General features: G+C 47.6%; 6 protein-coding genes across 6 annotated transcripts; 2 read left to right on the top strand and 4 right to left on the bottom strand.

Moving 5' to 3' along the window:
* Nucleotides 1-359: 359 nt before the first annotated feature.
* On the bottom strand, nucleotides 360-2,078 carry CDC45 (DNA replication initiation factor CDC45; the record flags this gene model as incomplete). Its single annotated transcript, XM_076687598.1, has 1 exon — nucleotides 360-2,078. The coding sequence occupies one exon, from the start codon at nucleotides 2,076-2,078 to the stop codon at nucleotides 360-362; it is 1,719 nt and encodes a 572-aa protein (XP_076538157.1).
* A 983-nt stretch (nucleotides 2,079-3,061) lies between these two features.
* Nucleotides 3,062-3,640, bottom strand: TRVA0_065S00188 (uncharacterized protein; the record flags this gene model as incomplete). The annotated part of the gene is made up of 1 exon (XM_076687597.1): nucleotides 3,062-3,640. One exon carries the CDS (start codon nucleotides 3,638-3,640, stop codon nucleotides 3,062-3,064), a length of 579 nt encoding a protein of 192 aa, XP_076538156.1.
* Nucleotides 3,641-4,505: 865 nt separating this feature from the next.
* Nucleotides 4,506-6,242, bottom strand: TRVA0_065S00166 (GMC family oxidoreductase; the record flags this gene model as incomplete). Its single annotated transcript, XM_076687596.1, has 1 exon — nucleotides 4,506-6,242. One exon carries the CDS (start codon nucleotides 6,240-6,242, stop codon nucleotides 4,506-4,508), a length of 1,737 nt encoding a protein of 578 aa, XP_076538155.1.
* A 3,175-nt stretch (nucleotides 6,243-9,417) lies between these two features.
* Nucleotides 9,418-10,893, top strand: CTA1 (catalase; the record flags this gene model as incomplete). Its single annotated transcript, XM_076687595.1, has 1 exon — nucleotides 9,418-10,893. One exon carries the CDS (start codon nucleotides 9,418-9,420, stop codon nucleotides 10,891-10,893), a length of 1,476 nt encoding a protein of 491 aa, XP_076538154.1.
* A 1,054-nt stretch (nucleotides 10,894-11,947) lies between these two features.
* Nucleotides 11,948-12,265, bottom strand: TRVA0_065S00122 (uncharacterized protein; the record flags this gene model as incomplete). The annotated part of the gene is made up of 2 exons (XM_076687594.1): nucleotides 11,948-11,985; nucleotides 12,031-12,265. 2 exons carry the CDS (start codon nucleotides 12,263-12,265, stop codon nucleotides 11,948-11,950), a joined length of 273 nt encoding a protein of 90 aa, XP_076538153.1.
* A 221-nt stretch (nucleotides 12,266-12,486) lies between these two features.
* MCM7 (DNA replication licensing factor MCM7) lies at nucleotides 12,487-14,832 on the top strand (the record flags this gene model as incomplete). Its single annotated transcript, XM_076687593.1, has 1 exon — nucleotides 12,487-14,832. One exon carries the CDS (start codon nucleotides 12,487-12,489, stop codon nucleotides 14,830-14,832), a length of 2,346 nt encoding a protein of 781 aa, XP_076538152.1.
* Between the last annotated feature and the right edge of the window lie 724 nt (nucleotides 14,833-15,556).

Below are 15,556 nucleotides of genomic sequence, written 5' to 3'. Positions count from 1 at the left end.
TAATATTTACGCAGACTGGTTGAGTAGCTTACCATGAACGACCGTAAAAGGACTCTGAATGTAGCTGAGATGATACTCAACTAAGAAACTGGAAACAATTAAGTACATGGACAGAAAAATATCAAACTAGCCACATACGAGCTGTCCAATTGGGCCATTGGACACTGCTATAGAAAGCAGTATCCATCTATCTATAGTCATTCATTAGGTGAGTGATGGGGACAGAGTGCAATAATTAGGTATTGTCAAAAAAAAAAAGAAGAACAGACTTACTCCTACTGTGCCCATTCTATCATACTTCGCAGCGTGAAAGGTCAAACCGAACCAGTCCCCAAGAACCATGGATAGGAACGAATATATTACACCAAACCACTAAGGGTTAATGCTTCTAAAAATCGTGCTAGATCATGCTTGGCTACTTCAATCACAGAGCTTTCAAACGCGTCAATTTTGACCTGTGCATTGATTTTTGTGGCAGTGGCCTGGAATGCTGTACCGAAAGAGTTGTAGCTGCTTTCGTAAGATGGCGCCGTCAATTCCGCTGATCTCGATTTGAACGCACCCATGCCAAGCACTAGATAGGTGTCTCTTGTTGGGTCGAGTGCTGCGATTACTAATGGCAGAGGTTTCGAATGCATCTCAGCACATCCTTCTGCGACCCAGACTCCTAGCCTGGCAAGGGCAAGAGGGTTTCTGTACAGCTCTAGTATCGGGTCATCTCGAACGACGGCAAGCCTGAACGCACGAAGGTCCTTAATTTGTCGCTTCTCGAACAGTGTCGTTCCAGTTGCAGCAATTGCCTTTTGAAGCTCTTTCGCACGGTCAACTGCTTCCAAGAGCTTATTGATGCTGGAAAGTGAGTCCCACGCTTCAAAGAAATTTGAAATCCAGAACTTGTAATGGTCTCCATTCGTATCCTGTACAATTTCCTCACCAGGGTTATCCCACTGTTCACGACTAAAATCAATTGGTCCTTGGAGGAGTGCGCTGAGGGCCTCGACGCAATCCCCTGCGGAAAGAGACCCCTTGAACCCGTATTTCCTAACCACACCGTTCCTGATGACTTCCTCTATACCATATGACCCAGAAACCGACGAAAGTTTTTCCTTCAAAGTTCTTTTCACGGGGATATGCATGTGGGTCCACTTCTCCTTCGCTTCTTGGAGAGACACACCCATTTTGGCCAACATTTTGTGAAGCCGTTTTCTTCCTTCTTCAGTCCATAGCTGGAGCTTGGCGGAGAGATACGACGAATGTATCATCGAATCATACAGAGTCCAATGCCGCAGCAAGAAGAGAGAAAAATCAGTCTCTATGCTAAGTGAATTATCATCAGATGCATTCCCATTCGAGGGCGGGCACATTCTAATAACCTCGTCACGGATAATCGGATACATATCCGCGTATATCAGTGGGTATTGATTGTCAAGCGAGGTCACGCCGACAACAGTCAGCCAGAGATTTGCGATATTGGCGCCGCCCACGTTCGACAGCAGCGTATACACTTGTGTCGTCGAAGATGCATTGAGATATGTTCCTTGGGCGTAGTAATTTTCTAGCAATTGTGTATCCCTCTCGTACTCACTTCGCTTCTTAGCTCTCTCGGCCCTGCGACCCTCTCTCGCAGCATCTTTCTCCCTTTGACGGCCATCATTGCTACCAATCGAATCAAGTGACCGCGTTTCGTCATCTTCTTCTTCGCTGTCGTCGTTCTCAGAGCCCTCGAGATCTTCTTCGGATACCTCCAGCAAATGCAAGTATGCTTCGTGGTGCTGATTCAGCGTATCATCTATACTTCCATCGTCAAAGCAAATCACTTGTGTCGACCCAAAGAGGTTGTCCAGGTTCCAGGGTCTATGGTTGTCGATGACATATATCTTTCTGCCTGATGCTTCCTGGCCGTCTTCAGAGATGATCTCAAAATAGGACTCCAGATCCACGATCGCACCGCATCCAAAGCAAATAACGTTAACAATATCGTCGTCCAGAGTCTTGTACATGCTAAGGAGCTCGCTGTAACCGGCAACAGGTACAGTCTTATGTGGAATCATCTCCGCTTTGAGCTGATTAGACAGCATCCTTGCCGAGCACAAAGCGTCAATGTCCAACGCGGAAACAAATAATACCACCTTACATGTCGAATGCGATAATGACGATTTGCGTATGTCTTCAAACGTCCTTTTATAGTTCTCCGGCGATATGTACATTTATCCTCTTTATTCTGCAAAAGAGTTGAAATTGAGATTTAAAGTGTGGTCGCGTTCATTACGCGGTCTTTTTTTTTTTGGTAATTAACGAGACGCGCGGCGGAGTACCCCCGACGCGGGTTTCTCATGGATTACGGACGAAAAATCCCATCCATTAAAAGAACATGCGACTGTTCTATCGTTAGATATTATTTGGAAATCTGTTCTCTATTATTATCTGGTGTTATAATAAGAGTTTTGGGAAGCGTCATGGGAAGTTTATGAAAAACGAGTAATGCCCTATTCTCGGAGATGAGGCCTATTGTTAAACCGACTGTAGAAGCATAATACTCCTCTTGAATGGCTAATTCAGTGCCCCACACTTATATTAGTACAAGAGCAGAGCCTTGCAATACGATCCTACACATTTCAGATGCCGAATATAGAGAGAACTCAAGTTCTCCTTAGTACTAAAACTGTGCTACATGACTTTTGACGTCAAAATTACAGTAGACAGTCTGGTAATGTGTAGGAGGAAATGCGTTGTTCAAAAAGCTTTGCAGCGGGACGCTTCGGTCTTTAATCGAAAGCTGATTCTCAACGGGTCAACTCGCCGAGCATATTGGATAAGGGTGTCCAGTTAGAGTCCTTTACACTTCGAGCATTCTCTAGTGTGTCAATCTGTTGGCAATCTAAGAGATCATAAGCTATTTTTTAGTCAGTGGACATCTACTCAACTAAAACATGATACAGGGAGTTACACCTTTAATTGACATTAGTTCATAATTACAATTTCATTAAAAAAGAGGGGGGGGGGGGGAGGGAGAAAGGGAGAGGAGAGGGTATGTTAGTCGTGGTCCTTTATCGTCAGGAAATCATTCGTACATCCAATCGTCTTCGTAAGATCGCTGGGCAAATTCGTTCATCTTTTGGAGCATTTTTTTCGTAGCTTCTTTGCAAGCATTAGCTTCACAATTATTAGCGTCTTGATCCGCTGGCTCCATATAAATATGGGTATGTTTAAGGAAAACTGGTGGTTTAGAAGGTGCAGTTATATCAAGAGGCGGAATATATTGATCCCACCCAATAATATCAGGCAGCTCCTCCGAGGTACGAGGATCCTGTATAATATCAACCGTTTTTAGTTCCGAGAGGGGCCGAGTTATTCTAGGATCCCCGGGTTCCATGCCCAGCACCTCACGGACCGTCAGCTTGGGTTTTGGTTCTTCTATAATTGCAGGCGGAGCTAAGGTCTGAGGCGGCGGAGGACGCCTTTGCTGTACCATAGCAGCAAACTCCTCTTCACAGGGTGACGTCTTGCGCTTGTGATTACGGATTTCAATAGGCCTTTTGACCTGTCGGCGCTCGGTGAGTCTATTCACTCCCGTTTTTGATGTTCGTAATCGTGTGGCTCTGCTGCTGGCTAGTCGCGGTGATCGTCTCATCTCCAACATATTTATTCACCTATGCCGTCCCGTAGTAATATATAGCAACACTTTTCCTTGCTCTTCAGATCATATAGCGACCATTCCCCCTGGATTATCAATTCAATATTGAAGTATGGTTGTATGACATGTTTACGAGATAAGTAGGCACCGTGCGCGCGCGCTAGCTCCTGAGAACATTCGCTAAATTAGTACATTGTGTATGTACTTGGACTACATTTACTTATCATGCACGACGCGCATGTGTACGAATGATATACAGGATAGATAGATGAGCGAAGGCGCACCGTGCACGCTTATGACATGTGAATTGATTAACGCTGCATCCTGAATGAGGAAGGAATGGTTCAAAATACTGAACGTAGTACCGGTAGGTATCATCAAGTTATAGATGAAAATACTTTTCTTGGAGAAATTCCTGTAGGGTAATGGGTACATCGTCACCTCCTTCGCAGTCCCACCTTCCGCGTAAGTTTTTCGCGAAGCGACACCGCCGTCACACTTCGCGGGCGTTTCACGCGGCGAAGTGGGACTGCGTCGGAGGTAAGGTACATCGTACTTCGGTATTAAATATCATGCTGCTTGCGGTGGATCAAGTCTTTTCTCTAGTTAGATTTGATCCCTAAGGTACGTACTGCATTCGGCGAGCGGGCAGTATTATCGTAATTGGTTGTCAAGGAAAGCTCAGAAGTAGACAAAGAGAAAGTCATATAGAGTAGAATGTTGGTTGTAACAACCAGCATGTCGCTGTATTAAAACTCGGCGGGGGTGCAGTGAATGAATTGTTAGAGCGCGGCAGTTGACCCAGAATTAATCAAATCAAGTTATATTTAAAATACTCACCTATAAACAAAAAAATGGAATATCAGCAAGATTATTTGTAGAGATCCTTGTGGGCAGCCTTGATAAGATCTGCACCCTTCTCACCGACCATGTAAACAGAGTTCTGGATTCGGCAGTCAGGAATAATTGGGATGACAGAGGCATCAATAACTCGGAGATTCTTGACGCCATGGACCTTGAGGGCGGGGTCAACGACACCCTGGTCGATGTTCTTGGAGAGACGGGCAGTGCCACATGGGTGGAACGCAGTCTGGCAACGGTCCAAAACAGCTCGCTTCATCTCTTCGTCGTTATCAAGAGGCATCTCCCATGGATACTCGGAGACAACAATGTCCTTGAAGCCGTCACCCTTAGTGAGAAGGTCATAGCTGAATCGGATACCTTCTCGCATACCAATAATGTCCAGGTCATCAGCAAAGAAGTTCAAGTTGATGTTGGGCTGGACAAGAGGGTCATTGCTGTTAAGAGTGACCTCACCACCCTCAGAGACTGGTCTGACCAAGTCGACGACAACGCTAATGTAGGAGCCTTCCTTTGGAACTGGGTAATGCCACTGGAATGCGGATCCGAACATGGAAACAAAGTCAAGCTCGAAGTGGGGCTGTCCCTCTGGGCAGAATGGATCCTTGCCACCATTGGCAGCCTTCGCCTTTCGATACTGAGGATCCTTCTCCAAATACTCGTCGATTCGAGGGAAACCAACCATCTCAAGAAGACCCGAGGCGACTGGGCCCGACTTTGCCTTCTGATAGGCATTAACCGCGGCCTGGTTCTTTGGCCCCTTTCGCAAAAGGACGTCATCCATGCAGTATCCGTCCTTGACACGAAGCACGAATGGTACACCTGGATGGTCGAGCAAGTTCTTGCCAACATGTCGAGACTCAACGATGACCTCGATTCCGTGCTTCTTGAGCTCATCCTTTGGACCAACACCAGAAAGCATAAGGAGCTTTGGACTCTCGAAAACGCCCTGAGAAAGAATGACTTCTCGCGAAGCGTAGTAGCTGTGCTCATTACCAGACGAATCAATAACAGTTACACCCTTCGCAACTCGATCGGCAGCATCGATGATAAGCTTCTTGGAGTGGACCTCAGCAAGGACAGTGATGTTTTTCTGGCCCTTGACAAAGAGGAAACTACCAGATCGCTCACCACGGTAAATAGTGTCACAGCAGTGATTGAGACCACCCATGTGACCATCGTAGATGTTCTCCTGGATATCTCTTCCAGTGGACTTCCAAGCCTGAACGAGCTTTTCACGGAATGGGGCCAACTCATCGAGGAGCTCGGCATGGGAAATGTGGATTGGGCCACCGCCGCCAATCTTCTTGAGATCCGGCGAGTAGAGCTTTGCGTCATCGTGGTAGGTGGCACTCTTTCGAAGGTATGGAAGCAATGGATCCCAAGTCCACTCCTTACCACCATACTCTTCCCAGTTGTCAAAGGTAGGCTTGCAGCCTGGGATCCAGGTGAAGTAGTTGAGAGAGGAGCTACCACCCAGAGCCTTACCACGAGTGTTAGGCTTCTCAATTCGCTCGTAGTCATCTCGCTTGACCATGGTGGACTTATAGGCCCAGTCGTACTGAGAGTTTCGCAGGTTCATAGCATTGGAGGGAGTGGTAATCTCAGGAATCTCATGAGAATTGCCAACACCAGCCTCAACGATCAAGACAGTCACGTTGGGGTTCTCGGCGAGACGGCCAGCCACAGTGTTACCGGCAGTACCACCACCAACAATGATGAAGTCATAGTGAGAAGCAGGAGCCATTGCTAAAAGATAGAGTTATGTTCGAGTTCTTAATAGAATAACGAAGATAGGGAATTGAGAGAAAGAGCAAAGAATTGGCCCCTTTTATACTTATTCGGCTCTCCAGAAGAACCCATACGTCGCTCCTGTTTGCAACTCATTGGAGACAAGGAATCGTCTAAACGCCTCAGCCATCTTGCGGATCGAACAAATGAGATGCCTGGATCCTGCAAGGCCCCACGACCGCCCGTATGGAAGAGCCACTGTGTCGAATCAGTGGGTACGAGAGGGAGTGGTGTTCATATCCCCGCATTGCATTAACACCATCGGAAATAAGACGCATAATGATGAGTGTGAAACTTCAATTGATGTAGATGCCCCCTTGAACACAAGCTCCGATTCCTCGTTGCATACACGAACATATTGCATACGCATCGGAAATGTATAATATCCTTGTCTACTGGTAACAATTCGCCCTAAGGGTATTACTTCAATGTACCCGGAGGTAAATAGAAAGCTTCGTTAACTCAATTGCAAAGTTGACTAGTTACTTTTTACTTTCGCCTAAATCATAAAACAGTGGGGTGGGATGAAGAGAGCCAATTGCTCAACTGAATTAGAACTCGATGGAATATCTAAAAAGTAAGTGAGGTGATAGGGCAGAAAGTTATGGCGGAGTCAAAGTTATACGTAGCGCGTCGTTTGTTTTCTTTTTTATTTTCTGTAAGGACATATGCTAATGTCCGCCGCAGGCCCGTTTCGTGCGTGAAACGGGAGTTCCACGCGGGCGAGGTGCGGTTCCTGCGGCGAAGGGTTATGAAAAATAGCTATGTACAGTTACTTGCAAATACACCTGGGGGATGTTTCCTTACTGTGAATAAAAAAGAAAACCATGCTATTAAAGTGACACAGCCGTACTCATTTGACTCTTGTTCTAGGAAAGTACCGCGCGCCGTCCAATTCCAATTCCGACCCCACAAAAGACTGTCGAACTAGGAGGTTTACTGAAAAAAAAATCAAAACATGAATAAATAGCCGGACTTAGTGGTTGAGGTGGCGATTGAATTGTGCCATTCCAATACGCGTTCTTCATTACCCTGGAAGCACTACAGGAAAATGTATACGCTGTTTTCTTTTTGCTTGCTTAAATTAGGCTTTAATTTTTATATGCACGGTAATGCACGGAATTAACTCCATCCCTGAATAAAGAAGGACCGTGCGGCGACGATCCTAAGATGGGGTTTCAGTTTCGAAGGTCGTACAGCCACCCAAAAGAAATACGTACAGCAAAGGAAATGAATATCAACCAGGGCAGAAAATCAGTGGGAGGGTTTAGTCTTCTGCTTTGGTTTTACCCATAATTTCCATTAAATCCGATGGACTTTGCGACTCGGGCGTCTCTTGCGTACCCAGTCATGTTTAATCGACCCCAAATAGGTATATACCTCAATCGGATAATCCGCGAGATGCATTCAAGTGTACTTACCTACGAGACTTGTCCGTGTCTCCCTCTCTCTCGGCTCTCCGACTGACAAGGCGACTTCTTCCGTTGGTGGAGTATTTTGGATGATCTTAGCTGCGCCGCACGTCGGCTGGCCGTAAGTGAAACAGGGTTCGGAGTGGTTATATGCTCCGACCGTGCGGCTTTAACCCGACGCGTTCCTTGAGAGATACAATCACTATAGTGAATTCTGACTTCAAACGAGCATAACGGTACTGCAATTAAGAGTTCTACCCATGGAATATGTATGCTGCAGGATACTGACGCAAACAATCATATTCGATAAAATGATGGGCTACAATTGCTCTGTGTACGCTGACGAGGAAGAGTGCGGCGCGGACGCCGCACTAGGAAAATTTAACCAGTATGAAAACATTCCGAGCCCTGAAGCCCGAATTTCTTTCACAAAATCCTTGGCGACTGTCAATAGCAATCGACGCCCCCTCCCCCTCGCCCCCCAGTGGTTTTGGTTAGCGTAGTACCTACCCCTTAATTCCGCTAGTGTTTATGAAGGAATCAATCACACAGGCGCACCTTTGTGCAGACGACCACTCATCGGCCTTTAGTGGATCACTTTCTTTTATTGAAGTCTGAATACAAAAGAGGTCTCCACCGGAGTTAATGTACATACCCGCGATTGTATGCTAGTATACCGTCACCATGGACAATTACATATGCACTGCAAGGTCTGTTCTAGGCTAGGGGCGCTTATTTTTCAAGCGTATTGCCAAGGTGTAATTTTATTTTTTCGACTGCCATTCGACGTGAGCTACCATTCATTACAGTGTTCTAAATCATATAGGACTCCATCGTGCGTTGAAATGCATCAGAACTGCATCCCCCCTCCCCCTCCGCATTGGTTTCACGACTGGCCTTGGCCCACGCCTTATTCAGTCTTCTTGTTTGCCTGCCATTGATCTAGTGGGATGGCGAGTGTACTGGCTGTAAATCGAGCTTTCTTTTATTGTTCGAACTTACCAGTTGCGTTTTCGTACTTGGAATTGGCCTTAACTCCGTGAAGATGTCGAGTACGCTGACATCATAAAGGAGTTTGGTTGGTGTATCCTTGACCGCTTTGTCGTCGGAAACTACCTGTAATGGGATGAATGAGCTGAAAAATCAATTCCGTTCATCATGAAGGTTTGTATTTGTGCAATGAGGATAAATTGATGACTGGGTCGGAAAATGCTCTATTTCTATAGCCAATTTTTTTCCCGCTCACAAGGAACGCGTGCGGAAGCAGGAAATCGTGCGTCTACAATAAAGAGGACGCCATGTATTATCAACAAAGTTCCATACCGTCGAGGCAAAGGGGGTTCAAACTTTCTTCTTATCTTTTACTTCTTAGTATATTAACGCCGCTGGGCGTAGCGTCCACATCAGAAAACAAAAGACCCCTCGAGTGTTTTGGCCAGGTGGGGATATGACCGAAACTTATGCCCGCGCTATTACTGAAAAAGGAAGGGCAGTGCCGTGAAGGAGCAGCGACCAATGATGGGCATTCATATTTTGGAATGAAATGATTGGCATTTGACCGGAGTACAATAATTGGTCCTAGAACTGACGCTAAAAAGCAAGTTTGAGGCGTATAGCTTCTGGACCAATGGCGTATATTATATATATCTACGCCAAAAAGTCAATTTCCTCGATATCGCATTTCTATTCTCTTCTGAGTATTCTCTGAGTTCAATAGCTATGTCCGCCGACAAGTCTTACTCCGTTCCTCTCTACACTACCTCCAATGGATGCCCCGTTCGGGATCCCAATGCCATGCTCAAGATTGGCAAATTTGGCCCGAACTTGTTGCAGGACCACCACCTGATTGACCTCTTGGCCCACTTCGATCGTGAGCGTATTCCCGAGCGAGTTGTTCACGCAAAGGGATCCGGCGCCCATGGCTACTTTGAAGTCACTGATGATGTATCTGACATTGTCAGCGCCGACTTCCTCAGTGGCGTGGGAAAGAAGACTCCCGTGTTCACTCGTTTGTCGACCGTCGCGGGTGAGCGAGGCACCCCAGATGCTGCCCGAGACGCTCGTGGGTTTGCAATCAAGTTCTACACCCAAGAGGGTGTGATTGACTGGGTGAACATCAATTCCCCTATTTTCTTTATCAGGAATGGTGTCCAGTTCCCCTTCCTCATTCACACTCAGAAGAGTCGAGATCCGCAGACGAACCTGAAGGATCCCAATATCTTCTGGGATTTCTTGTGCAACAACCCTGAGTCTGTCCATAACACCATGTTCTTATTCTCTGATCGAGCTACTCCATACTCGTACAGGCACATGCATGGTTTCTCAGCTCACACGTACAAGTGGACCAACAACAAGGGTGAGTGGCACTACGTACAGATCCATCTTAAAACAGACCAGGGTATCAAGACCTTCAACAACGAAGAGGCTCACGCAATGTCGGCTGATAACCCAGACAGTGCCGGTCAGGACTTGCACGAGGCCATTGAGAGAGGCGAGTATCCGTCCTGGACGGTCTATGTTCAGACCATGACTCCTGAGCAGGCCGAGAAGGCTCCATTCAGCGTCTTTGACTTGACCAAGGTGTGGCCTTATGAAGACTATCCGCTCAGACGATTTGGCAAACTGGTTCTCGACAAGAATCCTGAGAACTACTTTGCCGAAGTAGAGCAGGCTGCTTTTAGTCCTGCGAACACTGTACCAGGTATTGAGCCGTCGGCCGACCCTGTACTGCAAGCGAGACTATTCTCCTATAGTGATACTCAGCGACACCGATTGGGCGCCAACTTCAACCAGCTGCCGATTAATCGGCCATTGCAGGCGCATTGCCCATTCCAGCGTGACGGACCAGCTTGTTTCGAAAACTATGGCCGTGAAGCGAACTATCCTAGCTCCTTCGCACCGCTGAACTATCGTACCGATGTTAAGCTCAGCGAGGGCCACGAGAAGTGGGTCGGCGAGGCTACGGCCTTCCACTGGGGTGCAACTGACTATGATTACGTCCAGCCTAGGGAGTTCTGGAAGGTGTTTGGCAAGACTAATCAGCAGAAGCCATTCCTCCATAACATTTCTCTTCACTTGAAGGACGCCAGACCGGACGTCCGGGAGCGAGTTTACGAAATGTTCTCCCGGGTTGAGCCAGAGATTGGCAAGCTTATGAAGCAGGAGGTTGAGAAGCAGCTCGCTGCCAAAAGCTAAAGCTATTAGTTTACATCGCGTACAGCTATCTTTTATAGGTTTATTGTTTAAATTTGATGGTATTTTTAATTGGTATATTGTACGGACTCTTTCATGTATGAGTATATCATCCCTTCAAATGTTGCTGGTCGAGTCCCTTTATCAATACAGCTCACTTGATTGATCATTACTGACCTCCTACGCAGGACCACCTTCCTGCATTTTTTTGTTTTCGCCGAATGAACGAAAACAAAAAGAGGACGATCGGTCTGAGTAGGAGCTCGAAGTAAGATAATTTCCGGTAGTTAATCATTTACGCTGCAATGAAATACACATATTGTACTGTACCATGAACCTGGATCCGAGTTTAAAAGGCATGTCTCCACAATCTTAATACCGCGGTATGGTATCATAACTTCAGGAATTCTATGCATAAACTAGGAAATATTGAGGGAACTGTAGATGGTACACTGTACCGGTAATTGTAAATCTCACAAAGCTAAGTAGAATCGCACTTAAACCCATTACAAGTTAGACCCTTTTGCCCTTGAGATTATCCGCTCCCACATAGCCTGTCAGACACGCTAACTCTTCAAATTGGTTGGACTTTACAGTAGGTCTACCTGTTCTATGGGTCATAACCGGTATGAAGGAGGGTGATTCCGAAGATGAGGTCGACGACACCTTTGAGATCAAAGTACATTATCTGCACTCTGTCTCCAAAGATTGCTTTCCAGCAGCCAATTGATCTCAGTTTTTGAGAGCCATGACGTACCAGTGCTCCAACAGGGTTCAATAGATGGAAGTGCAGCAGCTGGGTTTTGAAAGAAGTCCACGACTGAATAAGATTTACTCTGTACTTCATTCCCTTGTTGAATACCGTACCGTACTACTGGTAATCAAATTGGTACTGCCAAGTACCCACACAGCATTTGCGGACCATACGCGACGTACCATGGGAAACATAAAAAAGATCTTCTATTAGGGTAAATCTCATAGAAAATGTTAGGACAAAATATTACCGCTTTACACATCGGTCTCATAATAGCGCGGCTACGTTAATAATAAGTACCTATTATAAGTTCACAATAGCAAATAGCACATGTACATCATCTTAGAGAGTTAGCAAAGAAGAACACGCGAAAGGTGGCAACTTACTGCTGATGATGAAATGCTCCTCTGATTCGGTTCGAATTCGCACCATCTTAACTGCCTCATCACTAGCCAACCGTTTGGAAGCGCTGAGCACAGCCAAGCACTGCGCAGCCTTCTCACCGGCATTTTCCATGCCCGAAGAATAGACAACCCCGTTGTGGCTCAGCGACACCACTACCATACCGCTCACCCTCTCTGGGGCGATGTTGGCATGCTTCAACAGGTCCTCATACGACATGACAAGCTTTGGGTACACCGAGAGTTTACGCGTTTGATTGGCGGAGGCACGTGGAAGGGTGGGCAATTAAAAACGCGACGCGTCAATTCCCTAGTTGGGAATTATTGTGCGCCCGCGCCGAAAAAAAAAATGAAAACACGACGCGTCTCTCCGACGCATCTTACCTTTCCCCCCTTCCCTCCGTCCTGTCTACCATCTCCCCTAATCATAGTCAATTCAACATGGCGACCATCCTACCCTCGATCAATATCGATGTCGATTATACGGTGCTCAAGGAAAAGATAAAGTCCTTCGTGAAGGACTTCAAAACGTCCGCCGTGGACGCGAGCGGAGACGTCAACATGGAGAACGCGTCTTCAACGCACAAAAAGTACATGGATGTCCTGACAAAGGTCACGAATAGAGAGGCTTCGATCGTTCAGATCGATCTCGATGATGTCAAGCAGTTCGAGGAGGCCATTGCCGCTGACGAGGCCGGGGGTATTATGCCTGACGCTCCGGCTACGCCTCTCCTCGACGAAATCTGCAAGAACGCGGCGCGATACATTGAACTGTTCTCGCAGGCCGTGGACGAAGTTATGCCGTTGCCCACTGTGGATATCTCCTACAAGGACGAGGTCCTGGATGTAATTCTGCACCAGAGACGCCAGCGAAACGAGCGGGTTCTGCAGGAGCTGAACAGGGAGAACGCGGACCAGGTCCCGGCAACCGACCCTGCTGAAGACATGTTCCCACCTCAGCTCACGCGACGATACTCGCTGTACTTTTCCCCGCTGACCGATGTGTACAAGGGCAATGGCAAGGCCATGGCCGTGCGAGAGATCCGGGGCCAGTATCTCGGCCATCTCATCACTGCGCGGGGCATTGTGACGCGTGTCTCTGACGTCAAGCCTTCTATCCAGGTCAACGCGTACACCTGCGATAAGTGTGGCAATGAGATCTTCCAGGAGATCAAGACGCGCCAATTTGCTCCCCTGCTAGAATGTCCGTCGCGGGAGTGCAAGGAGAACAACACCAAGGGCCAGCTGTTCATGTCGACGCGAGCATCCAAGTTTCTGCCTTTCCAGGACCTCAAGATTCAGGAGATGGCTGATCAGGTGCCAATTGGCCATATTCCACGAACGCTCACAGTGCATTTGACCGGCGAGCTCGTGCGAAGCTGTAACCCTGGCGACGTAGTAGACATTGCTGGTGTGTTCCTGCCTACGCCATACACAGGCTTCCGGGCCATTCGAGCGGGCCTGTTGACCGACACTTACCTCGAGGCCCAGCATGTGGTTCAACACAAGCAGCAGTACAATGAACTGACCATAGACGCCGAGACGCGGCAGCGGATTGAAGATTTCAGAGCCGCGGGCAACGTCTACGACCGGCTGGCGCGGTCAATTGCGCCGGAGATCTACGGCCACGACGATATCAAGAAGGCGCTTCTGCTTCTCCTCATTGGTGGTGTCACTAAGGAAGTTGGTGACGGTATGAAGATTCGAGGCGACCTTAACATCTGCCTCATGGGTGACCCTGGTGTCGCCAAGTCCCAACTTCTCAAGTATATCGCCAAGGTCGCACCGCGAGGCGTTTACACGACTGGTCGGGGTTCTTCCGGCGTTGGTTTGACGGCGGCTGTAATGCGGGACCCGGTAACTGATGAGATGGTTCTTGAGGGAGGCGCATTGGTACTGGCGGACAACGGCATCTGCTGCATTGACGAGTTTGACAAAATGGACGACTCGGACCGAACTGCCATCCACGAGGTTATGGAACAGCAGACCATTTCCATTTCCAAGGCCGGCATATCTACCACGTTGAACGCGCGAACGTCCATTCTCGCGGCCGCTAACCCGCTGTATGGGCGATACAACCCGAAGCTATCGCCAGTGGAGAATATTAACCTTCCAGCTGCGCTGCTGTCGCGATTTGACATCCTGTTCTTGCTGCTTGATAAGCCGTCGCGAGAGCAGGACGAGCGACTGGCGTCGCATGTTGCCTACGTCCACATGCACAGCCAGCATCCGGAGATGGAATTCGAGGCACTTGATCCGGCACTCCTTCGACAGTACATTGCCCTCGCTCGACAGCACAGGCCAGTGGTACCCAAGGAAGTCAGCGATTTCATTGTCGCTTCGTACGTTCAGATGCGGCAGAAGCACAAGCAGGAGCAGGAGAGCAAGCGCCAGTTCAGCCACACAACGCCACGAACTCTGCTGGGTATCCTGCGAATGGCGCAGGCCATGGCGCGAATGCGATTCGACGACACAGTGCTCATGTCCGATGTGGACGAGGCGTTGCGGCTGATGGATGTGTGCAAGAAGTCTCTCATTGAGAACCCTGACGAGATGGACGAGGACACTACTCCGACGACGAAGATCTATCAGATCATCCTGTCGATGGCCCGGGGCGACGGCTCTTCCTTCCAGCACGAGCTCGCGCTACCGATTATTCGGGAGCGAGTCATTGCCAAGGGCTATACCGAGGACCAGCTTGCCGCATGCATAGAGGAGTATAAGTTCCTTGGCATTTTCCAGGTCTTGGAAAACAACAATCTCTTGATTGACCTTGAGGATAATTAATTGGATGATTAATTCTGCCTTGTACATTACAGTATATATTTATTTACGTATGTTTTCTATAATGAAGTTTGCATGTTTTTTGATATTCGCGTTTGATGATAATATTCAACTGTAGACTATCATGGTCGTGTGCTATTTAGGAGCTACAAATCTTAAGCTCGAATGATATCAAGCGATGCTGATAGTGTCAGCGATACTTCCTGAGGGATTATTGTCAACGTAGCGCACCAATAATGCACCAGTCACAAGATTCTTTTTTTACGAGTTCATCTCAGAGAATTATATGAGAAGTTGTAACATTAGTTAACGTGTTTCACCATCGACCGACGCACCCCATCGACCGACACACTTTTTCGGACCTCAAGACTACAAACCGCCAGAAGTCCACCAAAAATTATGTAAATCAATTAAAACTGCTTGTATCTCTTAAACTATCTATTTCTTCGGCTTCTGGACAAGTCCTTGCATTTTGGCCGGTCTTGCGACAGGTACCGCAAAGGCGCAAATCTGTCCCATGCCGCTTTGATGAATCTGCGTTTTCGTGATTGATGCGTCCTTCTTCCCCAACCACATTCTTTTCGGCCATCAAGTGCCGTACTTGGGATCCTTTAGTAATCCCTCCATCCTGTAATCGGGTCCTCTTGACCCTCCGCCATTTGTTGACGTCCGTATTAGCCTCTTTAGGTCATGTACCTCAGCCTCCACAAAGTCAAACATATGAGAT

The sequence above is a fragment of the Trichomonascus vanleenenianus genome (genome assembly GCF_965637985.1).
Source record: "Trichomonascus vanleenenianus strain CLIB 3782 genome assembly, contig: TRVA0_065S, whole genome shotgun sequence".
Classification (NCBI taxonomy): Eukaryota; Fungi; Ascomycota; class Dipodascomycetes; order Dipodascales; family Trichomonascaceae; genus Blastobotrys; species Blastobotrys vanleenenianus.
This window is presented reverse-complemented; position numbering and strand designations above follow the sequence as displayed.